Below are 27,185 nucleotides of genomic sequence, written 5' to 3'. Positions count from 1 at the left end.
GCAGCACTTAATGAAGACATCTGCTAAGAACCGACACTGCAACCGAACGAGGAGGGGGGCTGGAATCCGTTTGCGGGCGAGCGAACCGCTGCCGGCTCCAGCTCGAGATGATGCTGTAACGAGCCGGCTCCGTTACCGGACACGCTCTCAGGGTCCCGAGCAGCCGCCGCACCGAAACTCCATCCCGGAGCGGACCGGACGGGTTCCGCCGCCCAGAACAGCCCCCCCCCGCCACCCCACCGCGTCCGCCGGGATGCTCCCGGTGGATCCCTCCCGCCCGGCCCCACCGCTCCCGTCCCCGGTAACTCACGCGCTCAGCGGCGCCCGCCGCGGCGGCGGAGGAGGCTCAGGGCAGCCGCGGGTTCCCGCCCGCCGAGCGGCATCTCCCGAGCAGCGGCGTCCGGGGCAGCCCGGCGGCAGGAGGCGGCACCGGGATGCGCGGGGCTGGGCTCGCCGCACCGGGCAGCCCCGCACGCGGCTGCGCCGCCGCCCCCGGAGCCGCCGAACCAGCGCGACCGCCCCCGCCCCGCCCCTCGGGATCCCCTCCCCCTGCCGCGGGGAGCCCCGAGCCGGGACCTGACCCAACAAAGCGCCGGTTTCCCCCCAGCGAACGCGCAGCGGCCGGGGCAGGAGCTGCCCGGGGCCGCCCCCATCCTTCGGTCGTCGGGGCCGTGCTCACGGAAGAGCAGCCCCCGGGCACCCCCCCCATACCCGCAGCGAGGGAGGTTTCTATTCATCATTGCAACCGCTGCGAAAACCGAGGCCGTGCGGGATGCGCGCATGCAGTGCACGCCGGGTCCCCAAAAGCTCTGGGCCTCCCCCAGCCCCTCACCCTGCCTGGTCAGCCTCAAAGCTTCCCTGAGCATGCTGCGGGAGCAGGCCTCCAGCGGTCCGGGCTCTCTCCCAGGAAGGCAGCTGGGGACGGTGCATGACCTGCATCGTCACGTTTTTCCTAAGAAATACCTGAAATACCTGCAGCCGGCTTAAGCCACCTTTTATTCCCTATGAGCTCAGCCCATGGTCCATCTCTGAGACATTATCAGCATCCCGCAGAACCCATACACAGGCTCCCCATGTCCCCTCCAAACACCCTTCACATTCCCCCCAGGGGCTTTGAGAACACTAGAGAAAACCATCAGGGTTCTACAGAGCCACAATGTGAATGAGGCCCATAAACTGCATCTCGCCATCCATTGTGCATGACAAACGAGGGTATTTTTAGCCTCCCAGCCCCGCTGCCCTGGCAGAGCCGCAGCAGCTCTTGTGCTCAGACCCGCAGACAAAGACAGCGCTGGGCTGGCTCCTCACGCTGCCCCGCTGGGCTGTTTCCTCACGGTTCACTGAGCCTGGAGATGCTTTAGGCAGCAGATTTGGAGAATGAGGAACCAGGAACAGGACAGAGCTCAGTGCTGCAAAGCTGCCTCTGCATTTCAAGGCTTTGAAAAGGGTCCCTGTTGACATCCATTCCTAGAAAGGCAAACTGGGACCTGCTCAGGAGGTGCAGCCTTGCAAGCTGGGAGAAGTGGGATGCTCGGGATTGCTTGGCAACCCCACAGGAAAGGCCTAAGCTGAGCAGCTCACGCCTACACCAGGGCAGGGAGAGGAGCCCGCAGGGGTAGCCTGTCCATGGGACTCCAAGAGGGCAAGCATCTGAACCCGGCTCTGGGAGAGGAGGAGGAGCAGCAGCAGAAGGGGATAATGGCAGAGAATGTGCGAGAGCAGCAGTGGAGGGAAGAGAAGCAGTTCAGAAAAAGCACAAGTCAACAAACCACTGCCTTCTGCTGAAGCTGTTACGTGACCAGAGGGAACAAGTACTAATCTGGAAAAAAATACTTGTTTTTCTTTTCTTCTTAGCTTATTTCACAGCCTATTTGCCATTTAGGGCCTTCCTTTGGAGGCACTCAGAGCTCTTAAATCACTGCTGCCTTTTTGTTTTTATTCTTTTCATAACCACTGCTGGAGTAAAGAGATGACAAGACCTGTTGTGGCTCCAACTTGGGTTTTTCCTGCACACAGATGCTCTAAATGTGGAACACAGCAAAACCCTCAACCTGGGGATCCTCTCCATCCCTAATGACCCTGTTATTCCCTCTGTGGAGCCCCAGCAAGGACAGGGCCAAGCAGCCAGACCCAGATTTGCAGGAATCACCTCTGTAAGGCACCAGATGCTGTTGGGTATTGGGAAGCTCAAGGGCCCAGCTCAAACCTGGCCCTGCCCGGTGGTTCACCCACATCCACCGATGCTGGGGCATGGTGCCAGCTGGAGCCATCCCCAGAGAGCCACTAGGACACCAGGTACCTGCGCCAGCTTTGGCCACAATAGACGGTGGGATGAGAGGGCAGGACCCAGGTTTTTGGCATGGGTTGGACACCCTGACCCAAAAAACCTGAAGCAGAACATGCAGTACCCAGAGAGGAGCTAAATGCACGTCTGGTCCTGAACACACTCAGGCTGCAAAGCCCCCTCCAGCACTGGGAGAGGAGCAGCAGAGCCATGCTAATGTGGCCCAAGATAATGCTTTTTAAAATAGAATTTACGATAGATTCCATAGCGAGGTTATGCAACATAATGAGCAAATCTAAAATGCAATTGTCGCTGCGCATCAACAGCAAAACCCTGAGCCTCTATTACACTGACAAACTTATTAAATCCGGGAGCACTGCACCGCATCAGCCAATTACCAAAACAATGCCAGGATCCGGAGAACAATCTGATCCCCTTTAGGGGCAAGGAGCGAGGGCAGCGGCCACACAACCGGGCTGCCCACAGCTGGCCTCCTCTCAAGCATCGCATGTGGTGTTATGTCTTTGTTGATGGGGGGTTTGCAGCCACTTCCCCTGTTCCAGGGGAGACACAGCAAAGAGCCTGCAGCCACCTCAGTGTCCAGGACCTTCCCAAAGCAGCTCTGGAGCAGAGCTGTGGCGAGCAGCGGGTGGACATGAAACAGCCGGGATTCAGCCACCACATCAACAGCGCTCTCCGAGGAGCCAACATTGTTTTGTGCCATGGGCAGAGCTGGGTCTTAGCTCATTCCTGGCACATGTTTTTGGGGAGGGACATTTGCTCCAGCAGCAGGACAGGGCACACAAAGCCTGGCGGCCTCTCACCTCCCATTTTGCCTCCAGGAAATCCCATCAACGCTCATGCTACGTCCTCACAAGACATGAAACACGGTGAGCGTGAGCCAAAGCTGCCCATGCAAACACCTACCCGAAGCGTGCCTTCACCTCGGTGGAGTGATTTGACACAGCACTAATTATGCAAATTAATCATCAGTAAATCAGGTCCCTGTTTGTTTGTTTATGTTGCAGGTTGCACAGCACAGGCAGGAGGAGGCACCAGAGCAGAGCTGCTCTTTGGGCTGAGGTGAACCCTTTGGTAACGTCTGGCATGACCAGAGCTCCCCACATGCTCTGCTCCAATGAAATCCTGAACTGATTTGCTGGTATCAGACCGCTCATAGCTCTCGGTGTGTCACAGCAGCTAATGAACCGTGCCAGGGATGCATTTATAACCTATGAGCCCCTTCCATCAGGAAGGGGTTTTCTTCCCCCCACCCTTTACTCTGAGCTTCTGAAAGTTAAAAACCAAACCAAGCACCAAAAAAGCACCAGTATCAAACATCTCTATTGAAAGTCAAGCACCGTGTGATTTCCATCCACCCTTGGGACCCAGCTCTCAAATGGCCACAGAAAATGCCTGGACAAGTCACCCGCATCCCGCTGATATTCCCAGCTTGCCCAGAGCAGATTCCTCCCCTTCCCCAGACCATCACCCTCCAGGCGGAGAAGCTCTCACACCTTCTGAGCAAAGCTGTACCAGCAACACCTATAAAACCTGCCTCCGGCAGCATCCCAGAGCCAAGCCACAGGAGCCAGATCAGGGAGGAAGGGTCCCTTCACCCTGCTTCTCATCGCTGCAGATGGAACCAAGATCCTGCTCTGAAGTCCCAGTACAGAGCAGGGAGGCAGCAGTGGGAACAGAAATGCAGCAACAACAGAGGGGCTGCACGCACCCCTCAGCGCACATGCTGCAGGACAGCAGCGCTTCAGATGGGAGAGGAGTTCCCCCTTGCTCCAAAAGCAGCGCTTCGGGATCGCAGAGACAACTCTATCAGGGAACAAGAGCTAATTAAATCTACTGGGATCACTGAAGAGGAAAGTACTTAATATTCTGCATGGGATTTAATATCTGAAAGCATGGATGGCCTCGTTTCAGCAGAGACCTGTTTCTCCCCAACATCCGACTTCACTCTGCGGCCAGCCCTGCTGCCGGGGGACAGGCAGGACACTGACTGCAAGGAACCATGCTGCTGAGTCAGAGAGAAACAAACAGCGGGAGAGCAGGGCATCACTAGAGCCTGGTGCATCCCCAGGTGCTCCTGATGGAGCAGCAGCTCCACAAGCCAGAGAAGAGAAGCCTCCTGAGGGGCTCTGCCACACCTGCAACCCCCCAGCCTCCAGAGCAGAGCCCAAGGGTGCACCAGCCTGATGCCAAAGACCCCAGAACTCCTCTGGCCCTGTTTCTTTCTCCTCTTCATGCCCTGATAACGTCTTTTTCTCTCATGCACATGAAAGCGAGCAGAAGTAGCAATAATTTTCTTCTGTATTTCTGCCACCAATACCTTGAGCTAATTCCTGTAACTGCCAGCATGGAAGCACTAATACCTCTGCAAAAGACAAAGCAATTATTTCTCAACATAGCTCTCTCCCCTTGCATTGTCACCATCCGAATCACCAAAACCCTGGTCTGTTGTCAGCATCTTTGCCTAACAGGGCGAATAGATACTTCATCATATGCAGTGGCATCAGGCTAGCAAAGAGCACCCATAGCCTCGGGCAAAGTCAAAGTGTGAGTGACACAAGCCAGTGTCTGGAGGCATCATCCAGGGACAGCCTGGGTAGGAACAGGACCCGGAGGAGGGCTGAGGCTCTCCAGTGCCTTGGCCAGGAGGGCCCTGGAGGTGCCTGTGTTGGGAGAAGGGATGAGGGAAACGCCAAGCAGAGAGGCCCGGAGCTGGCTCTCCCACAGGCCCCAGCACATCAGCTCCTGTGCAGCCACCCAACTCCTCTGGTGCAGCAGAGACAGCCCCTGCTCCCCCACAGGGGATGGGATCATGCCACCGCTTGATCCAGACACGGGCACGTTAGCGGTGCTCCCAGTGTCTCCTCTGGGTGGAGACACAGTGTCTGCCTCAGGACCCTCCACAGCTCTAGACCTTATTATGCTGTGGGTCTTCTCTCAAGAAATTAAAATGAGCCATAAAATGACAGTGAAGTGAAACAAGGGATGGAAAGAGCAGGGAGAATGTAAATGGTGGCATCAGCTTATGTACACCACTTGCAGAGTGCCTGTTCCCCACCGGGTCAGTGCAGCCCCAGAGGAGGGGAAGGTCCCACACCACTGAGATGAGGCCATAGCTCCTCTGCATGGGGGTCCTGGGGGTCCCTGCCCCAGCCAGGGGTGCCCACCCTATGGAGCCATAAGGGGTTCAGGGCCCTTGGACAAGACGTGGTGCCCCCAGCCCTGCAGATCCCTGCGGGTTTGCACGAAGTCCCCAGCCCAGCAGAGGACACGGGGAGGGAGAAGCAGCCACAGAATTACTGCGCAGACGCCGGCTCCCGGCCATGGGCTGAGCGGGTACCTGGAGGCAGCAGCACACCTGGGTGACCTACATATCCACTGCTCATGGAATATTTAACAGGATCCTCTCAACGGATTGTGCATGGGAAACCTCCGGGCTCTTGCACGCAGAGAAAGGCGCATAACAGAGCCTCCATCTGCAGAGACCGGCACTGCTGCCTGCCCTCGGCTCTCCGAAAGGTTTAGGGGAGCAGATGGAGACAGGAACAGTTGCTAAACCACCGCACTTGGCTGGATGCTTATCAGCATCCTCAGTGCTCAGAGCTCCCAAAGCTGGGGCCCACCATGCAGGGGATGAGTACCAGGATCTTGCTTTGGCTGCTTCCCATCCCTGCAGGGGACTGTGAGGGACATCCCTGGCATCATCCACTGCCTGGAGCTGCCCAGACACCTTCATCCCCATGGGACAGCATCAGGGATGCTCCAGAGCCACTGGCACCATGGTCCAGCTCTTAACAGCAGGATGCTGTGATATTCCTGCAGCCCCATCCCAGCTCCTGAGGTGGGAAAGCAGCCACCCAGGGAGGGGATCTGCCCTGGCACATCCCACAGGAGAGGGAGGGAGGCCAGATTCCCACAGACTGCCCCCAAAACTGCTTTGGGAACATTTCATATCCAACCTACAGTAGCACCACCAGTAATTAACAACTAAGGTTTAATTAAACATTGATTAGCAACTAATTAGTCTAATGATTAGTCACCTGAAGGAGACAAAGCAAAATACTGGGGCTGCCAAGATAGGAGCAGGAGAAGGCAAATGATGAAAGATGAGAGGCAGTTGAAATTCCTCCCCTGCTTCCCTCTGGGCCCAACATCCCCTCACATGTTGGTGCGTTACAAATGAAGCCTTCGAAGTGAATTTTCCTAATTGTGGCAAGTCTGATGGAGCCTCAGGTGAGGGATGTGGAGGAGATGGATTTTCCTCATCTTCCCCATCAGATCTCGGGCTGTTAATGCAGCTGAAAAGCCTTTCCCTGCTAGAGGAGACTCCATCTCTGTTGCTGTAACAAGGTCAGGGGGGACTTTGTGCCTTCACTCCACACACCACCATGAAATTCCCTCTCAGTTCCTCACAGACACAGACCTGGTTCCTTATCTCCTGCCCAGTGGAGGGTCTCCTACCACTGCTCCCCCTCCTGATGCAGCTGAGCCTGAGCAGGGCTCCGTCAGACCGAGCTTATGGGGGGCCAGGATGGACCAGGGCTCTGGGTCCCAACCTCCTTTCAAGTGATCCTGGCCAGCAGGACCTGAGAACGAACCCCTGAAGGGATCGGGAAGGGTTAAACACCATCCCCTCACGCCAGGCCTCCCTGCATCCACGCACAGAGCTGCAGGTGTATCGATTGCTTCTCGCATCTCATCAGACTCGGATCGGCACCAATCAATGGGGTTAGGTCGGGGAGAGAGGCAGCTCGGTGGATACCGATACCTTCCTCCTCCTCCTCTCACTGGGAATGGCAGCCGGTGGGAAGCCCCAGCACAGCTGTATCCTAAGCATCCTTGGGCCTCTTTGCAAAGGGGCTTCTCAATCCCCTCGGAGGGGTGGAAAAGAGGCAGAGACCAGCAGCAGCTTTCTCCCCTGGGAGGGAGGGGGCTATGCTGGGCTTGGCCATCCTGCAGACTGGGGGAGCAGGAGAGGAGCAGCTGTGCCAGGAAGAGCCCCCGCTGCCCGCATGCCCCCCAGTCTGTCATGCCCACACTTGCCCAGGTGATCTGAGATCACACAAGCTTCATCCCGCTGGATGCAGGAGATCTGTCAGCAGAACGGAGACAGCAGCTCTGGCTGCGGCTGTTTCATGCTTCTCTACAAAGCAATCTGCTGCTTGGGCTCCTCTGTTCTTCCCTCTTATGCAACTGCACAAAATAAAGAGGGGAAAAAAAAACCCGCTGGATGCTAATTTATCTGAGGAGCTCAAGCAGGGTTGCACAAGGCAGCAGTTTCAGCAGGAGAAAAACAAAAGGGAACAGCCATGTCTGAAACGCTGCTTCAGAAACCTGCCCACCCTCACTGCCAGGGACTCCTGCCCTCCCCAGCTCCCCGCAGGGATCCCTGCATCCTGCCTCCATCCCTCTCTGCCTGCACCCTGGCTCCACACTCAGGGCAGGACCAATCTCTGCTCACTTACGCAGAGAAGCAAAGTGGGGGCAGTGGGATCACACATCCAACCAACCACCCTGGAGCCTCTGGTGCTTCCAAGGTGGCAATCCCAAGGGACTGCAGGGGGAACTCCAGCAGCTGGGCCCAACTTCAGCACCAGGCTGCCCACATCAGCCCAGGCACACGATGGAGCTCACCCACCGGAGACTTCGGGCAGGGCAGGACGGCTCGGGACAAGCACTTGATCCATATCCCCAGCCACTGGCTCCGCAGCCCTTCCTCTCACCCTGGGAGCCCATTGGCAGCACCCTTCTGCTCTCCTTCAGTGGGGCCCTTTGGCAATCGTGGGTTTAGTGGTGCAAAATGCAGTTTAACAGCAGCCGAGGCTGGGGGATTGATTTCTTGTTCTGCTTTAAGTGCAGCTAATCTAATAGATAATTTATTTAAATTGATAGGGCAGAGAAACTGCATTTCTATCTTCTCTGAATAGATCGCAGTGTGTCTGGTGACCCAGGCGAGCTGGAGTGCGGGGCTGGGGCCCTGACGGGCCGTGGAAGAGCTGCCTCGAGCACCTTGTAATATCCTTCAGTTCATTACCACTGTTTGAGCAAACAACCAGTATGGATTGTTTTGTTACAACCGCTCTTAACGTGCAAGTTGTGTGCAAGCTGGCACCTGCCTTAAGTGCTCACAGGAAACCTTTCCCTCCAGAACACCGACCCACTGAAACCAGCCCATTGGAAAGGGGCTGGGGATCCCCCAGATCACATCCTGATGCAAATGGGGATTCACAGCCCTGGATCCATCCTGCTGGGAAGCCCGTTCCAGCCAGGAGCTGCAGTCAGAGCGTGCCTGGGGATGCACTCAGCAGCTCACATGGCAGAGCATCGCCCTGCAGCCGAGCAGGGGGAGCACACTTGGGCTGCAAATGTTGCTTTTATACCTTTGGGAGTCATCTTTAAGTGCTCTCTGAGCTGTGTGGCTGCACTGGAGCACAAAGGCTCCCCACAACAGGCTCCAGCAAAAACCTCCAAGGGTTTTCCCAGCACCAGGGAGAAATGCTCAGGACAAGTAGGGAGGGAAGGGCTCGGGACCATCCTGTGCCCCCTGGTAGAGCTGCACAGCCAGTACCCATGGGGACAGCAGCAGCACAGCCATAGCTTCAGTCTCAAGCCCCAGCTCGCTCTCCCTGTGATAGCTCCAATAAAGAGTAAATCGCTGTTATTCTGCACCCAGCTCTTCTGATCCATCCTGATGAGGACCTTCCCTCACCTCCTCAAAGTCACCAGGCAAAGGAATGCATCCTGCAGCACAGAAAGCCAGGGGGAATCCATCCCTCTGGATTCCCCAGGAAGCCCTATAAGGGGTATCTGGGACCCCAACAAGAGGTAATAAATACAAGGGAGGCTGTTGGCAGACACAGGAGGAGCAACAGGGGGTTAAACCCTTGATGGATGCTCCTCGGTGGCTCTGCTGGATGGGAAGTGCAGCCGTCCTGCCTGGGCTATGGCACCACCAGTGCTCCCACAGCCTCTGCCATTGGCTTCTAGTAAGAGCCAGCCCTAAGCCAGGTTCCCGGGTGCTGCTGCTCGGTGTCTCATGCCTGCTGCAGGAAACCCGCCGCTGCGCGGGAAGCACTGTGCTGACTTGATTACACGATAAGGAACATCAGAAATGCAACTTGTTGCCTATTTCCCAGAGTAATTAATTTCATCTGTATTGAGCAAATGACATAATTTGAGGATTTCTGGGTTACGGATTAAGTAAAGACCAGATGAGAGCATCCTCTGTGCTTGGAGATTAATTAGCAGTGCGAGGTGAGGGAGCTCTCTCCTCGCAGGGCTGCTTTGCTGGTGCATTTTCAATCCACGTGCCCAGTACTGCACCACACTGCCATAGAGCAGCAGTGATCCACCAGGCACGGTGGGTCTCCCAGCCAGCGCTCATTCCCACACCAGGACATCGGGGGTGCAGTGAATGAAGCCAGACTTTGAGGCTTCCCTGCCCGGCATAGCTGAGCCTCCATCTTTAGCTCTCACGAATGGCATTCCTCAAAGAATATAGACCCAAATCCCAAGCTCACTTACAAACACTGCCGGACAGACTGCAAGTGCACATAAAGGATAGACAAACTGACTGGATAAGGATGGGGATCGCTGCCGGGACCTGCATGCATTGCACCATCCCCAGGCTGCTCTTGCCTCAAAGCCTCTCCCAGCAAAGCAGGGCTACGATCTCTTGGCTGTGCAGCAGCATCTCTGGGAGCAATGGGGATAGCAGGGGAGCAGCAGAGCTCCGGGGAGCTGGATGCTCCTTCATCCCACCCCCATTCCCATCACCCTGCACTGCAGCCACCTTTTGCTTTTTGTAGCCATACCAGTGGGGTTGGCACTGCAGCCTCCTGCTCCTGCCCCAGGGAGATGTCCTGATCTGCTCCATCCCCTCCTCCCTGCCCCCTCCTGAGGCACAGGCTCAGGATGTCCCCCCCCACCTCAGCCTCACTGAAAATCATCTGAGTGGGGTCAGACAAACAGGGCTCTGTGCATGTATTCATGAGCCAGGCATTTTATTTAATGCGCCTTGTGAAGCAGGATCAAAGATCCAGAGCAGCACCTAATTAATTATTTTCCTCGTCTTCTGTACCATCCCCTGGTTGAGCACCGAGTCCCAGCATGTAAAAGCCTCCCTTTCAATGATTCTGCATAATGAGATGGATTTGGACTCCAGCAAATTTGTTCAGTTTTATGGAGTATTATATGAAAATGCTGTGAAATTAAGTTCTGTCTTTGCTATCGCGCCGTGGCCATCAGAGCGCTTTTATGTATGGCACCGAGACTAAAAGATGGGAAAGCGAGTCCTTGCTGCAGTAATGTGGCAAATGGGGAGAGGGAGGAGCCGTGCGATGGAGATGACATGGTGAAGGGTTAGACTGGGGGAGATAATGAAGGAAACAAGAAAGCAATGCAGATGAAGAGTGTTGCAATCTAAAAGCTTGGAACTGAAGAGGCAGCAGTCATGAGGCTCCAGTGATGGGCAGCGTGCAGAGGGCTCCCTTCTCTTCATTTTCCCCTCTACAAAGTGCTCCAGCAGCTCAGCATGAGAGAGGTGATTGCCACAGTCCCAGGGGCACAGGCAGAGCCCCTGAGAGAGGGTGGACAGGTCAACCCGGGGGTGTTCCCAGTGTAGCCTTCCCTCTGGGAAGCGTTGCACCCCTCAGCACCAGGGAAAGTGCCTTTCCATCTGGGAGCCAGCTCCCCTTGCTGCCTGCCAATCCCTTCCCGTTCTTTCCTTCTCATCTCTTCCCACCCCCAGCCTTGCTCTGCTTCCTCCTTACATCAGCCCTGCTCCCCTGCATTTACCCCAGAGTGAGCTGTGTTTTCCCTCAGCAACTTTATTACCCGTTTCCTTGCCTGACAGCAATTAAGTAGATGCTTCACTTCCAATCCCATGGCCCATAAACACTGGGAAAAGAAAACGTTATAAAGAAGAAAGCAATCCAGTCTGCACAGACACATGCACTAATGTACAAACAGACAGAGGGACAAATGTGAGGACAGGGTGAAGCTGGCGAAGATGCTCAAGCCCCTTCCTTTGTGCAGAGTCTGCAGAACCCTCCATGCTCCCTCCGCAGCCTCCAGCTGCACAGGCAGAGGGGAGAGCTCTATAATGCATGAAGATGTGAGCGGCCTCCATCAATCCCCGCAGCCCATCAGCCCATGCCCAGGGCTGGCTCCCACTGCTGCTGCCCCACTGCTCACCTTGCAGCACTCTGGCACTCACACAAAAATGCAAAAACCAGCCCAAAGCAGAGGCAGCAGCACCCCTTCCCACCCCCCGGCCCCCAGGATACATGGAAATTTTTGGTGCCCGACAGCCCCCTAGCATCCCGGGACCAGCCTCGATAAATCCCAGCTTTCAGATTGCCGGGAACGTCTTCCTGTTCCCAGGCTGGCAGTGATGGATGCGTGAGATCATAGCACGAGCCCCAGCACCACAGAGCCCAGCCACTGGTGAGAGCTGCTCCCACGGCGGGAGGCTCTTGGGGTATGAGCCACTGGGAACAGGGAAACTCAGCAGACACTTTCTGATTTCCATGACAACTGTAACAGGGTGTTTGCTGGTTTGGGAGCACCAGGGCGCGCAGGAATGTGCTTGGTAGGCACAGAGCAAGATCAGCCACCTCAAGCAGGCAGCAATGCCTCATGTGCACTTCTCTGTTGCTCCCGCACCAGCAGACAGGAGCCCCCTCCCACAGGGCTGCCCAACCCAGGTGTGACACTAGGGAGGGTAGACCTGGCAGCTTCCTGCTCCCTGGTGGCCCAAGGAGCTGCTGCCCATCATCACCCACCATGGGATGTGCCCTGTGCACCAAGGGAAGGGTCCAGGGGAACCTGGGGTACCAGGACAGAGAAAGGCAACAGCCTTTCTCTGAGAGCACTGCCTGCTGTCGGGGCAAGAAAGGGACGGAACCAGATCTGAGCAATGTTTCCAGAGCTGGACGGCTCTAGCGGAGCCTCACTGGGTGCAGCATCCTGTGCTACTGCCCAAGGAGTATCAGAGGCAAACACAGCCTGCCTAAAGCAAGATCCTTTCCCATCCCCAGAGGAGCTTCAGCAAAAACTAAGGGGAAACTAGCAACCAGTTAGCAAGAGAGCACAAAATCCAGGCAATTACTGAAAAGCTTTGGACATGGCTGTGAATCCATAGCTGCCAACAGCATCCCCACACTAGGAAGGTAAAAAATAAAGTAAAATCAAGATGTGGACAGAATCTGATTTGGCATAGGTGAAAAATGGCTTAATTATTTCTAGTGCCAGAACCACAGAAGGACATTTCCCTGTTCCCAATCCACAACCTCCCACTAATTAGCAGCCCTGGCAGAAAGAAAAATGCTTCAAGCTCCAGGAAGAGCAACAGCCAGAGCCCCAGTGCCCCACACACATCCGTATGCGCAACACAGGCCGGGCACGGAGCAGTGCTCAGGACAGCCCCACTGCACCGGGAGGGACCCCATGGGAGGTGTGGGAGCAGAACCTTGGCCCCTGGGGAGGGAAGAGCCAGCACTTCCCAGTGCCTGGTTCTTCATGGATGGTCCCAGCTCTGGGCAGCGATGTCCTGCTCCTGTGCTAACACTGGCTCCTTCCCCGGCTCACACCACAAGGTAACAGCCTGGGGGAATAGAGGATTTGGAGAAAGAAACAGGGATCTGTCATGTTGAGATCAAGAAACCCAGAGCCTGGAGAGGAACTGAGCCGTGAGGGGGGACATGGGCTTGGGAAAAGCTCAGAGCAGTTTCCAGCCCAGGGCTCTCTGGGGACAGACTGGAGGGCAGAGATAACGGCTCCCAGGCCTCTCCTCTCCCCTTTTATGCAGACATCTTTTAAAAGAACCAATGCACAAACCCAAAAAAAAGTTAGCAGGAGGCCCTGCCCCCTCCCCGGCAAACTTGGGAACACGCTGTCAGCGAGAAAAATGATGCTGGCAAGGGAGAAATCCGCTGGGGTTGCTGGCAATTTCCCAGGCTCCAGCCCCAATGAGTGTTTATCAATAATTCCAGGATCTGCCTGTCGCAGCCACTGACGGCAGCGCAGGCAGGGAGGTGTCAGCACAGCCCTGGGCGGGGGGAGACAGAGAACAGGGAAATCAATTACCGGCTCCTCAGGAGCGGGGATTTGCCGGCATTACAGGGCAAGTCTGCTCGCTTGGCTGTAACAGGGAAACACTGAAACCAGCCGCAGTGACACCAGGGCATGTCCTAAGCCCGGGCTGGCTGACACCACGGACCACTGAGAGACCCTGTAGGTCCCGGGGTGGCCATAAAGCTACTGCAGAAGAGGGGAGGACAGAGCAGCAGCAGCTGCCCGTGGCACCTAATCCCTGCTGATGCACCCACCTTCCATGAGGTGTCTAATTGCTCCGGCACCAGGGGCTGAGCACCCCTGAGCCACCCAGGGGTGCTGAGCACTGCAGGAAAGGAGCAGCACTTTTTTCCTCATTTACAATTTAAACCTGTTGCCAGGTTGTTCCATTTGATGCCACCTATTTATGAGAAATAGTGAATATCCATCTCCCTTATACCACTCCTGAATTTAGAGAACTCTTTCCTGCACCACCTTTACAGTCTCCCTTCTAACCAAGAGAGTGCTAATTTATTAGTTTCAGACAGAAGCTGTTCTGTGCCTTTGATCAGCCTTGTCATCCTTTTCTTTACCTTTCTAGTTCAACTACCTCCTTTTCATGATTGGGCAACCAAAGCCGCACTCAGCATTTGCACTGCGACACATCGCACCCCGGCAGCGCTGCTGCTGCCTCTGCTTCAGTCCCTTTCCCAATAACTACTAACAAGCAATTTGCCTTATTTGACTGACACTGGGCACTGAGATGGCATTTTCATGGAGCTACCCACAGCGACTGCGAGGTCTCTTTTCCCAAGTAGGGAATATCACAGTAAAGGTCTGCTTCGTGTTTTGGAGTGAGGGATGTTCTCATCTAATCATTGGATTTGGTGACATTCATCTGCCATTTTGCCACCCAGCCACCTACACTGTGAGGTTCTCCCACCACCCTGTCCCATGAGCTTTACGTTTAAGCTGCTCCCGTTATTCCTGATAAAAGCCAGCCATCAGCACTGGTGCTGGCAGACGGGATACCAAACTAATAGCTTCCAAACGAGCTCTCCGAGGTGTGGGACACAAATTCAGCCCCTCTTCCTGTGTGTCTGATTTAACTACTTGATTCTTTAGAGGCAGTGAGTTCCCGGGGGGTCTGATCATGTGAGAATGATGACACACGTATACAGGAACAGGGTCCTTCAGTTATTTTTTTCTTATCACTGCAGTGGTGATACTTTTTTCATAGAATCACAGAACCAGAGAATGGTTTGGGTTAGAAAGGACCTTAAAGCTCACCCAGCTCCAAGCCCTGCCGCAGGCAGGGGCACCTTCTCTAGACCAGGTTGCCCCAAGCCCTGTCCAACCTGGACTTGAGCACTGCCAGGGATGGGGCGGCCACAGCTTCTCTGGGCACCCTGTGCCAGCGCCTCAGCACCCTCACAGGGAAGAGCTGCTGAGTGAGATTCAGACGGAGTCTCAGTCTACCTGCCCTTTGCAGTTTTTCCTCCCAATGCGATTTTACACCTTACAGAAAACAAGCCCAAGCACCCCGTGGACATTCAGCCAGCACCGTGGCGCCTTCCCGGCAGGGCTGGGGCAGCCGGTGCCCTCCCCCGGGCGCTGGGGGAACCAGCACGGAGCGAAGGCTCCGCCGGAGGGGGGCCGGCACCGGGGAGACCGCACAGGGCCCGGGCGCCGCCGCCGTCAGCACCACGGACAGCGTCAGGCCCGGCGGGAGCGCACGCAGCACCGGCCCGCTGTGGGGAGAGCCCCCAAGACCCAAGCTCGAGTCCATGCCCGGGCAAGCTGTGAGCAGCCAAACGCCCTCATGCACGGGGAGAGGGCACTCACCATCCAACACTCCCATCTACTTGAGACAAACGTCCTCCCTCTCTGGCTTTCGCAAGCTCCCGACGTTCCTTATCCTGTTCTCTAAGAGGTGCTGAGGGCTGCCCATCCTGCTGCCTGCAGTGGGAAGCATCTCCCAGTACCTCCATCTCACAGAGAACCCCTGTTTTCCCCCTGGGACCAGTCATTTGGCTGCTGCAGGAGATTTCATTCCAAGCAGCTGGTCCAGCATCCTAACTGGGAGCAGACCGAGAGCATTCAGTCCTGCACTCCCTCTGCTAAGTTTCCATTGCCCCTTTCAAAAAGAACATTTCTTTATTAATATTAATACTCTGCATCGTGTCAGGTCTCACATATTTATGCCCTCCCCACAAGCTCCCTCCCTGTCTGTCCCTCTTCCAGTGGGAAGTGAACCCGCAAGCCATGCCAGTGCTGCTGAGTGTTCCCAAGCCCTGGTCCGGGTGGGGTTGTAATGGGCTGGTGACACCACGGTATTTATGGGTATTTCAAGAGAAAGAAAGGCTACTGGGTGTTCATATGTTCTTGTTGTATTAAAGAGAAACCATTTGAGAGCACAGGAGCAGCAGTGTCTGCTCCCAAAAGGAGGAAAAATAATGGAGGGGAATATTTGCAAAAAGCTCAGTTAAGTAAATATTTTATACTCAATAATGTTATGGCTTTTGAATGATACATGCAAGGGAGTTGAAAGGAGGTGAGACACAGAGCGAGGCCGCACAGCTTGTGTGGTGTGAGGTGAGTATGGAGGTGTTTGAGGGAAGGCAAAGGAGAACACGGTGCGCTGCCAGTGCCTCTCACCAGGGCTGGGAGAGCACCAGTGAGGGAGGCACCACCAGGATGGAAAGGAGTTCAGTGTAAAGTCCCTGGCAGCCCAGTGAGAGGCAGGATTTGCTGTGCAGAGGCAGGGTACAGCACAGGGTGCCCAGGAGGCTCACAGCCCTCCTGAAGCATTGGGAACAGTGGATGCCTCTTTGCTTTGCTTGAGAGAGAAGCAGACCTGAGAGGGGGCATGGGAGCAGGGACCAAGGGGCAAAGAACTGGAAGGCAGAGGGATTGCCCTGGCCAGGAGGATGGGGGAGGCAGAGAAAGCAGAAGGGAAGGCAGGCAAGGCTGGTGACTGAGGAGGCAAGCAGAGCCAGCATAGAGGAGGCTGTGACCAGTCTCTCTGACCAGAGGAATTCTCCTCCAGGCAAGCAGCAGCACAGGGTGAGCATCTGGCACAAGGCAAGCACAGAAAGGAGTAAAATATCATTAAGTATAATAAGAAATGTACTTAATCAATGAGCTCTGCAGCTGAGATCAATGGGAGGCAGACACAGCCATTAGCTAAGAAAGCTGAGAAAGAGCCCCAGGCTCTGATGGAGCAGTCAATGCTGGGTTTAACCAAGCAGCAGAGGAAAGGTTCCAAGTGGGGAGCAGAGCCTGACCCCATGCTGCTCCTCTGGGCTCAAATCCCCAACAGGGAGCAGGAAGAGGAGCCAAGGCCAAAGCCTGGTGCTGGGACTGTAGACCAGGTATTCATCATGGTGATGAGGGCAAGAGAGGGAATGGGACCACTGCTGGCAAGGAAGAGGTTCTAGAGCACCTCATCATCATCCAGGGACACCACTTGGGCATGGAGAGCAAGAGCCAGGGGCTTTCTCCAGTGGACGAAAGGCTCCAGTGAACTTCAGGCACTGGCCATTGCCCCAGAAGGGGATATGGGACTTCTGTGAGCAAAGCCTCACCCACCCCACTCTTTCCTCTCTGCTCTTGTCCCTATTCTCACCTCAAGCTCTGTGCTGGATTGCTCCCCAAGGACCACCTCATGGAAGAGCTTCAAACTAGATGGTGAAGAGGTCACCCTCCCAAGAAGGTCTTGCACCAACCCATGTAAACAGAGGTGCTGCTGACCCTGGGGCTGTGCTTTAGGCAGAGTTTCTGCATGCACCCATGAAGAAGAATAAAGCAGCAACTCAATGGCAGGCTCCCTTCTCCTCTGGGTTGAACTTAGAGCCCTGATCCCAGAAGGCTGCTCCCGGCCCTCTCGCAGCACAGGGCATGTGTTTCATCCACACGTGTCACCAGACCCTACAACTGCCACTGCAGGCTGCGCACCATCCCGCTTCCCAGAGCCCGCAGCCCCATGATGGGCCCAACTGGGGGTGACCCAGGCTTGGGATGTGGGGGTCACGGTGCTGCATCACCTGCCCCTGCTTAGCCTCAAACACTGACCACGTGTCCATCAGACCCAGCCCAGCTCCCTCCCCACACGTCCCTCCCTCCGGACCCAACGAGCAACACTCGGGGATGGGGGGGAATTACCAGGGGTTAAGGCACTGCGGGAGAGAAGAGGGCACTCCCGAGGGGGTGATGGGGCACCACCGGGACCCCCGCCCGCTGCCGCAGGACCCGCCGCTCCCTCGGGACGCCCCGAGACCCCGCCGGCGGGTTAATAGCGCCACCTGGCGGCCGGGTCCGGCGCAGGCCCGCGCTGCCGCGGATCGGGGGGTCCGAGGGGGCAGGTTCATGGGGATAAGACCCGAACTCCGGTACCGACACCCAAGCCCTGCTCGAGAGCTCCCGGCAGCAGCCGAAGCCTCTTTCCCAACCTCCTTAAGCCTTTTCCAGTCTTCCCGAGCTGCCCGGCGGGAGCACCCTTCTCCTCAGCGCTCCAGCCGAGCCTGGGGCTGCTCCTGGCTTTTGGTTACGAACAGCACCACCCTACCCCTACCGCTCTGCTCCTGGCCTTGAGGCCGTTACCAGTTCTTTTATCACCTGCTGGGGCTGCTCCACACCCATCAGCTCTACCCAGCTACCCCTGCTGCCTCCCATCCCCAGCAGCTCCCACAGCTCCACCACACACACAGTAGGTTCACACACCCCTCACAACCACTCAGACCCAGCTGTAGAGCTCCTCCTGGCTCTGCTCGCCTGGGCACCATTAGGACTTGAACCAGGACATCCCAGCTCCAGGTATCCCGGTGGTGCTCACAAGCTTACCCAGGCCCAGGTTCCGGGGCAGTCACATGCTGGGGGCCAAGAAAAGCATTGCGGACATGCAGCCCTTGTCTGAGCTATACCACACAAAGAGCAACCCAGGGCACCTCCAGTTGCTTTATTCAACTCTCTCCTCACCCTCCCAGACATCTTCCCCCTCCCTTCACCCTCTTTCCAACAAGCTCCATATGCAACACCTTAGCAACCAGGACCATGCAACCAATCTGCAGAGCAGAGCTGCTCCAAGCAGGACAGTAAGGCAAGGAAAAGAAAAACCAAACTTGCTTTTCATCAACGAATCCTCCATGTCCAAGTGCCCTATTTCCCACTGCACAATGCCGGGGAGGGGGCTGCAGCTCAGCCCTTCCCCCAGGACAGCAGCCACACACCCTCCCAAAGACCCCACAAATGTCCATCCTACCTCTCCCGAAGTGGCTCAGACCCAGGGCTCTGCCATCCTTCCCATTCCCAGCGCTTCCTCCCTCTGCACTCAGGCACAGCAACACCAGAAGTGCTCTAGAGGGTGTGCAGGGCTTTTATAGTAGCCCCAGCACCTCCCTGCAGCCAGGCTCAGCTGTGAGGCCCCGGCATCATCAGTCCCATCACTGGGAGCAGCTGTGGCCACAGCTGAGAATCCTGCAGGTTGATTTTCCCTTTGAAAGTAAAAAATGAAGAAGGAAAATGGCCTGGTCCTGCCTGACCGAGCTGCTCCCCCTGCACAGACCCCACCAGCTGCAGGGAATTTGCGGCTTTACCCACAGGGTGCTGGGCACATTGCTTTTTCCAAAGGCTGGCAATGGGCTGAGCCCCTGACCCCAGCCAAACAGGGCAGTTCCAGTGGCAGGAGACTTCTCTGGGCTCCTGATTTCTATTTTCCAGCCCCTTCATCTTTCTCTGAGTTATCTGGTACCCAAGCATGGGGGGGGGGGGGCATTCTCAGCCCGAACACACCTGCACAGGGACCACCTTCCCCAGTTAGTGCAGATGTGACCTGGAGTGACCACAGCCCCTTGGGCACATCTGCCTATGGATGAGCGCCTTAGTGCAAGATAAACCACATCAGCCCTTTTAACTGGAGGATGACAGCGTTCCCAGGCAGGGTGGCCAAAGGTGATGCTCTTTATCTGTGCCTATTGCTCGTCAGATACCAAATATCAGAAGGGGCCTTGAGACACTCCTGTTACTGCATATTCCTCTGAGATTAGAGCAGTGCTGCCTCCTCTCTAGCCTCTTCCCTCCCAGCCGAGCTGATGAACACGATAACTTATCGGGACCTTCCCCTGCGCTGTTAGCAATGGCATGGACACTTATTGACCCACCTCAGAACAACACACTGAATATTTAGAACTTTCCCTGTGCTTGGTACATGATAACATCTTTATCATATGAGCCCTTTAAACCCTCAGTGCCTGCCAGGACCCTCTGTCCTTGCTGGAAGGACAGTATTGGACCCAGGGCAGCAAACGCTGATAACAAAATAGTCCTTGAGTGAACTGCAGCACCAGGGCTGGCAGAGGAGGCTGCTCAGCTCCTGTGAACTCAAACCTCTCACAGTGTCCTTGCACGACCCTGAGAAACACAAGCACAGGGGAAGAGGCAACCGAGATGTTGATGCACCCTGAGGAACTGGTCCAGATGGGAATACTCAGGGATGCTCATGCCTACAGAGAAGCAGGAAGGACGAATGGTGGCATGTGTGTGAGACTCATCTGCCCAGCTCACCCCCGGGGCAGAAATGCCAAGGGATGAGCCCAGACAATGCCAGGGAAACCATGGCTCTGCATGGCGAGGGAGGGGATGGTTGGGCAATTGGGAAGCAAAGCACCAAGGAATAAACCTGGAACCTGAGCCGAGGGAGCTCAGCAAAGACACAAAGGCTGTGAGCTCAGACCCGGGGGAACGAGGGCAACCTCTGATACATATATACACAAAAGCCTTAAACTCAGCTGAGAAATGGGTTGTCAGCAATGATTAAACCCCAGAGAAGTCATAAAGCAGCAGCTATTGATAAAACGGGATGCTGATAACACACAGCTCATCAGTGAATAAGCAGATGAGGGTCACCCATGGTGAGCAGCAGAGCCAGGACAGCAGGAGCTGGGTGGTGGCACACAGAGGCTTCTGAGCCAGGCTCACCCTCTGCAGCATCCCTGGGGGCTGATGGTGTGGCCAGGATCAGGAAAGAGCCTCTTTCCCCAGTGTGTAGCTCCACAAAACCACACTGAGAACCTCCAGTAAATCCAAGCTCCTCTGGAACCCCTGAGCAGCCCTCTGGAGGTGGAGGAGCGGCCCTGACAGGGGGAGAGTTGCCTTTTGAAGCTGAACTGCTGACCCAAGAGCAGGGCAGCCCAACCTGCAGGGAGCCAGCTCAGGGAGGAGGAGGTGGCAGGCGCTGGGGGGAGGCAGGTTTCACACAGGCAGCCTCCTGCCACGGGAGCGGGTCTTCCCCTCAGCACTGGCAGAGCACCCAACGCCACTGATGGAGGAGGCAGGTCCAGTGCCTGACCCAGGAGATGGAAGTTAATGCACTTGAGTTAGACGAAATCTAGAGAGGCTCATTCCGATGTGAAGTGCTGACTGAAGCCATGCACCTGATCAGCAACTGCCAGATTAGATAAGAACTGAACTTGGTGCCACCCCGCATGTATTAATGGGAGCTCTCTGGGTGTCTGGGCTGTTCCAGCTCAAGGGCATGAAGATGTTCCCTTCACTGGGGTTCCTATTTGCTGCTCTCTCTGTAGCAAGATGCATCCCTGTGCAGCAGGTTCCCAGCCGCAGCAAAGTCCTCCTGGTGTCCTTTGATGGCTTTCGGTGGAACTACGACCAGGACGTGGACACCCACAACCTGGACGCTATGGCTGCAGAGGGGGTGAAGGCTCAGTACATGACTCCTGCCTTCATCACCGTCACCAGCCCGTGCCACTTCACACTACTGAGCGGTGAGTGCCCCCAGCCCCAAGCGCACGGCAGCAGTGCAGGCTGGGGAAGGGCAGGTTTGAGGCTTGGGTATCAGTGAAGGATGTGAAGTCAAGCAGCCACCCAGCATCAGCAGCGTGAGAAGCTGGAGAATGGAGACCAGGCAACAACTGCTGCAGAAAGTGGTAGAGCTGGACCTGTACTGAGCCCAGGCAAACAGCGCCAGATGCTGTAGGAATTACGCAGCCACCACCTAGATCATGGTAGGAATTATAGAGGCCACCCCAGCAGAGCTCACCCTAAGTTCTGCTTTAACAACATATCAGATTAACTCTTTTGCACAGATTTACTCCTAATGCATGCAATGAGCAGCTCGAGCTGGGTGCCTGGCAGTTTTTACTGGATTTATAGTCTCTACAGGTTGCTTCATTTCTCAGTGGCACCTCTGCTCATCCAGTCCTGTTCACAGTCTGGGGTCTTCTCTTGCAGCCTCCAAACAGCCTTTTTGATGTGAGACATTTCTCCATCCCATTTGGTCCCATCCAGAGGGACCTCAACAGGCTGGAGAGGTGGGCCCAGTTGGATGGGGCTCGGAGCAAGGTGTCCCTGCCCACGGCAGGGGCTTGGAGCTGGAGGAGCTTTGAGGTCCCTTTGAACCCAAACCATCGCGTGGTTCTGTGATTTCCTTCTCTTTCGTCCCATGATAGCTGCAGTTAAAGTTTACCTCTACCTCCCTATCTGCCAGGGCCACAAACAAGATTAAAGTACAATTGAAGCAGCCTGAGGCTTCCTTTGCTTTAAGCCCTAGTGCTGAGCTGTGGCACAAATTAGCCTCTCCTGCAGTGTCCTCCCTTTGTTTTTATCAGTACACCTACACTACGTATATTATATAGGTGCCGAAGATCGATAGCCTTTAATCCATGTACATATTTGAGTACAACACATGCTACAGCACTGCAAACACTCAAATCTAATTACAAAGGCACCAACACAACATAACATTCCATACAATACTGTCCTAACCCAGATTCCCCACTCAGGGTGTGAGAAGGCAAGAGCTGCAGAAGGGATAGAACTGAATCTGTCTTTATCAAAGGTAAATAGCAGCAGCCCAGCCCAGAGCCTCCTTCAATAAGATAAATTATTTTTGAGACAAGGGAGACGCTCTAAATGTAATCTGTCTGGACTTCAGTAAGTATTGGATCCAGTGGCACATGGGAAATCATTAGTTAAGATGGAGAAGATGAAGATCCATACAAAATCTCTAATATGGGAAGTACAGAGCTACAGGGGAGAGGAGGGCAGGTGATGCTGAGAGGAGATTGTCGGGCTGCAGGGAGGGCAACAGGGGAATTCCTGAGGAATCGATTTCAGAGCCAATCTTATTTAAGATTTTAATTAATAACCTTGGCATAAAAGAGTGGAACATGCTAATGAAATCTGCTGATGGGAAAAGGCACCGTCAATGCAAGGGAGGATGGGGATACAGTGCACAAGTAACTGCAGTCTTCGGGACCAGAATAATAATAATAGCATGAAATATAATAGTACAGAGGGCAAGTCTGCCATTTCTAAAGGGAGTTTCTACTGCATGCCCACCTCTGCTGTGAGCAGCAGAGAGAGCAAAACACCAAAGCCATTAGTGAGACACAGGATAACGGGCAGCCCCATTCATGCTGAGAAGGGCAGGGGCAATCTTAGGCAGCACCAGCACTTTCAGGGGTGCTTGGGGCCCAGATGAGACCTGCTTGGCATCAACCCCTGACGTGAGGAGCAGGCACCCCCCGGCATCATTCCCTGCCCTGGGAACTCCCCCTGGTACAAGGCAGAGGAGGAAGGAGGCAGAGGGAGAGCTGGGAGGGGAAGGAGAGGAAGAACCCCCCCCATCCACAGCCCCACTCAGCCCATCTCTCCCCACAGGGAGATACCTGGAGAACCACGGGGTGATCCACAACATGTGGTTTGACACCAGCACGGGTCAGAAGCTGCCCTACCACAGCACGCAAGGGGTGGACAGCTGGTGGGACAACGGCAGCCTGCCCATCTGGATCACGGCACAGAGACAGGCAAGTGCAGCCCCTGCCTCGCACCCACCACCCTGCGGGATGCAGCCTCCTGCAGTAAAAGCTGCAGGCGAGCCCCCATCTCCAGGGGCCACGAGCTGACACCTCCTGCAAACAGCACGTAATGAGACCTGCAGGAACTGGAAGCCCAGACAGCGCAGGAATAATTACGATCATTCTATTCAAAATAGCGAAAAGTAGTATTTTTGTTTCAGCTCCATTAAGACATTAATGAAACTGGTTATTCTGCTGCTGTTAAAGAAACCTCAGCCAGCTCCCTAGGGAGGACCAGGAGCCAGGACTGCTGCAAGGCTGTCCTAGATCCCCTTAGGCTTTGAACCTGACTTTGGGACAGGACCTGAGGCTTGGCCCAAGACATGTCCCTTTGCCTGTATTTACCTGCCAAATTGGCTCCACTGGTTTCAGGGTGAGCACTTACTGACTGGAGTAAAACACACCTGCACATCCTCATGGCCAAGAGCCGGCAGGTCCATGAGAGGTACAAACAGGTCACTGTGTCCAAAGTTATAACCAGTGTTACCGATACAGTGAGAAACCAACAGGCAGGAGTTCTGGGAAGGGCAGAACTTCCAATTAATCACTTTTAATTGGCAATAAGCAAAACCTCATTAGAAGCAGAGGTAGACATTAGGGGGCTTAATGAACTAACCATATTAGTAGGTGGTAGTGCTGATGGATGGAGATGATGCTGCAGAGTGAGCTCAGGTGAGTTTGTGCAATGTCTTCACTAACAGGGTTTAAAGACAGGCTCTATCTATTTCCCTGGAGGAAAAGCAAAGTACCAAGGGGAGGAAGTGAATATGAAGTTGGTGGAGCCCCTCCTGTTCAACTACAGCAATGAAACCAACTGGAGGCAGAACATCGACACCGCGATGGAATGGTTCACGGTGAACAACCTCGACTTCATCGCCCTCTACTTTGGTGAGCCGGACTCCACAGGGCACAAGTACGGCCCCGAATCCACGCAGAGGAAAAACATGGTCAGGCAGGTGGACAGAACCATTGGTTACTTGAGGCAGCGCATCCGGGAGAGCGGCCTGGAGTCAAACCTCAACCTCATCATCACATCTGATCACGGCATGGAGGCTGTCATAAAGACCAACGAGATTCACATCCAGACTGTAGAGAACTTCACCTTCAAAGACATCCAGTTCGAGCTCTTAGATTATGGACCCAATGGACTGCTGGTACCAAAAGAAGGAAAATTAGAGCATGTGTACTCAGTCCTCAAAAACGCCCACCCAAACCTCCACGTGTACAAGAAAGCGGAATTCCCAAGAAGATTCCATTATGCCAACCACTCTCGGATCACCCCGCTCTTGCTGTACAGTGATCCAGGCTATGTGATCCACGGGGTAAGACCTATGCACAGACACATCTTACTGTCTTGTGGGGATCTGCCTCTCTCCTCTGTCCTCATAGAACCCCAGCACTCACACTCCATTGATTCACCTCCCTATAACCACATGGCAATTCCAGCTCTGTGTAAAGATCTTCTCTGTTCAGAAGACAAAAGGTCCAGAAGTCTTGAAGCAGGACTTGCATGAACACAGAATATCAATTTCAGGGTCCTCTCCTAACCCAGCTTTAAGGCCCAAAGGCAGCTTCTCCCTGCAAAGCTCCTCAATACACCAAAATTTGGATGCCCTGACATTTAGGGAGGGAACTTGCAAGATGTGATTGCACAAGAGCTGTGTCTGGGCAGCACCCTCCAGCTTCCAGACTTCCGAAACTAAAGAAATGAGTGTTAAACCCAGTGGCTGGGAAACATGGCATGGAGGAGAGCACCTAGCTTGAGGCTGGGGATTTGGGCACTCACATCTTCCCTCTCCCTTTCAGAGGTACAAGGTCCAGTTCAACAAAGGGGAGCACGGTTTTGACAATGAGGCCATGAACATGAAAACCATCTTCCGCGCCGTGGGACCGGCCTTCAAGCAGGGGCTGGTGGCGGAGCCCTTTGAAAGCGTCAACGTCTACGCCCTCCTCTGCCGGCTGCTGGGCATCACCCCCGAGCCCCACGACGGCTCCTTGGAGCCCATCAAGGCCATGCTGCGTGAGTGGGGCCGCGGCACCGGCCGCGCTGTGGGCACGTAAGGACCCGCGCGGGGCGGGTCCGTGGCACCGGAGCCGCCCGGGGGCACCGGTCGCGCTCCACCGGGATTCCCGCGGGAACAGCGACCCCTGGCGGTCTCCGCCGCCGCCGCGGAGCGGGCGGCTGCGGGTGCCGGTTCCCCGGGCGCGGGTGGGACCCGGCGCTGCCGCTCTCCTGGCCCCAGGCTAACGCTGACCCCCCTCCAGGTTCCAGGGCTCCGCTGCCGCCCGCACAGGACCTGCCGGTGGTGCTGGGCATCGCTCTGGTGCTGGGATGCTGGGGAGGAAAGCGCTGACGCCCGTCAGAGGCAACTGAGGTAGGGGACATCCAGAGGAGCCCCTGGGTGTTCCTACCCAGGCAGGAGGCACCTGTCCCACTCCTTTGTGGTTTCTCCCTCTGTGAAACCACTCCCCGCTCCCGGGAGCACGGCAGACCCTTGGCAACCCAGCAGAGGGATTTTTACTGCCCAGGTTGGCCTTGACACCATCAGTCTGCTCCATGCCTTCACTGTGACTGAAGACCCATCAGGACAAGTAATTCCCGATCCCATCTTCAGCATGGCACATTCCCAATGATACCCACAGGCTGTATGTACCTGAAATCCACATGCAGTGCTGTGCTCTCCTATCTTGACAGCCCCCGGCTTCTAGGTAACTCTACCAGAGGAGATGAGGAGGGATGCAGATCATGAAGACAACCAATCCTGGTCTCAGATCATTGCAGAGTTCCCAAAACCTCCCCACATGAGTGATTCATGCTCCTCACAGATGACTGAATCCCAGGGGAGATGCCTCTCCCAAGCTTTGGGGTGCTCACTGGGATATGCTGATGCCCAGTCTGACTTTGACAAGGTCTGCGCTACCCCAACGTCTCCATCGGCTCAAGGTATCATACAATCGCAGACTTGAGTTGGAAGGGACCTTAAAGCTCATTCAGTTCCAATCCCCTGCCAGGGGCAGAGACACCTTCCACTAGAGCAGCTTGCTCCAAGCCCTGTCCAACCAGCGTGGGTTGGACCAGGAACAGTTAAAACATGTTGAGCATTCAAAGCAATTAAATGTATTTGTCTGAAAGTACCAGGAGCCTCCTGAAAATGGCACTGGGCAAAGGCAGTCTTCCAGCCTGGGAGCCTCGAAGGGATCCCAAAGTCAATCGGTGCTTCCAGCCCCTGCCCCAAGAGCCCTGGGTGCCCTCAGCACCGCTCTGCCTGTCCCTTACAGCTGTGGAGAAAAATAATGGGAAAAACCCACCTGCAGGATGCCCCGTCCCAGCCCTGCTGCTGGCTCTTCCATGGGGCATTATGGGGGCAGGTCCCCAGACCCCATCCCAGAGGCTGAAGCTCCCCAGCCCTGTGCCTCATCTCATGGGCTCGATAAACATCTGTTGCCATAGAGACTCGCACAGCGCCTTCCCGCATCGCCTTCACCAGCCCATGAAACAGGAGACGCGCTTGGGAAAACAGGAAGAAAATGTTTGGCTTGAAACCGTGCTGGGGGTGGGGGTCAGGCCTGCAGCACACTCCGAGCCCGGCACAGAACCACGGCGAGGCTCTGAAAGGGGAGCACAGGGGCCAGCGCTGCAGATGCTATTGCAAATACAGCAATAATAATAGTGCAGCAGCTGCCCTATAGAATCCCAGACTGGTTTGGGTTGGAAGGGACCTTAAAGCTCATCCAGTTCCAGCCCTGCAGAGCTCATCACTCAGTTTTGCCAGGCTCCATGTGCCAAAGCTCACTGGGTGCCCAGAGTCGGATGCAACTGGTACAGAGCAGGATGCTTGTAGGGCTGGTCCCATCCTAGCTCCTAGCCCCAGGCAGGTAACACGGAGCTTATAGTGGCCAACCAACCTCCTAGCAGGAATCCTACCTGACAGCTGGGGTTTGCCTCAGCTGTG

The 27,185-nt window shown here is 55.4% G+C and overlaps 2 protein-coding genes across 10 annotated transcripts in view; one reads left to right on the top strand and one right to left on the bottom strand.

Moving 5' to 3' along the window:
• Positions 1–27,185, bottom strand: part of RBFOX3 (RNA binding fox-1 homolog 3) — a 136,888-nt gene that overhangs the window by 105,879 nt on the left and 3,824 nt on the right. For 7 of the 9 annotated variants that reach the window (XM_062624400.1, XM_062624391.1, XM_062624398.1 and 4 more), the window contains exon 1: positions 311–482. The exons of 1 other annotated variant lie outside the window; for it this stretch is intronic. The gene's annotated coding sequence lies outside the window, so the exon portion shown is untranslated. Of the gene's footprint in view, positions 1–310; positions 483–18,620; positions 18,683–27,185 lie in introns of those variants that run through there. One more of the 9 variants, XM_062624395.1, reaches the window with a different exon arrangement.
• On the top strand, positions 20,898–25,586 carry ENPP7 (ectonucleotide pyrophosphatase/phosphodiesterase 7). The gene is made up of 5 exons (XM_062624408.1): positions 20,898–21,138; positions 23,036–23,181; positions 23,934–24,554; positions 25,039–25,252; positions 25,498–25,586. Exons 1-5 carry the CDS (start codon positions 20,898–20,900, stop codon positions 25,584–25,586), a joined length of 1,311 nt encoding a protein of 436 aa, XP_062480392.1.

This window comes from Pezoporus occidentalis, unplaced genomic scaffold, assembly GCF_034315485.1.
Source record: "Pezoporus occidentalis ecotype Australia unplaced genomic scaffold, CSIRO_AGI_Poc_V1 ctg266, whole genome shotgun sequence".
NCBI lineage: Eukaryota > Metazoa > Chordata > Aves > Psittaciformes > Psittacidae > Pezoporus > Pezoporus occidentalis.
Note: the sequence above shows the minus strand (reverse complement) of the source record. Positions and strands in the feature narration are given on the sequence as shown.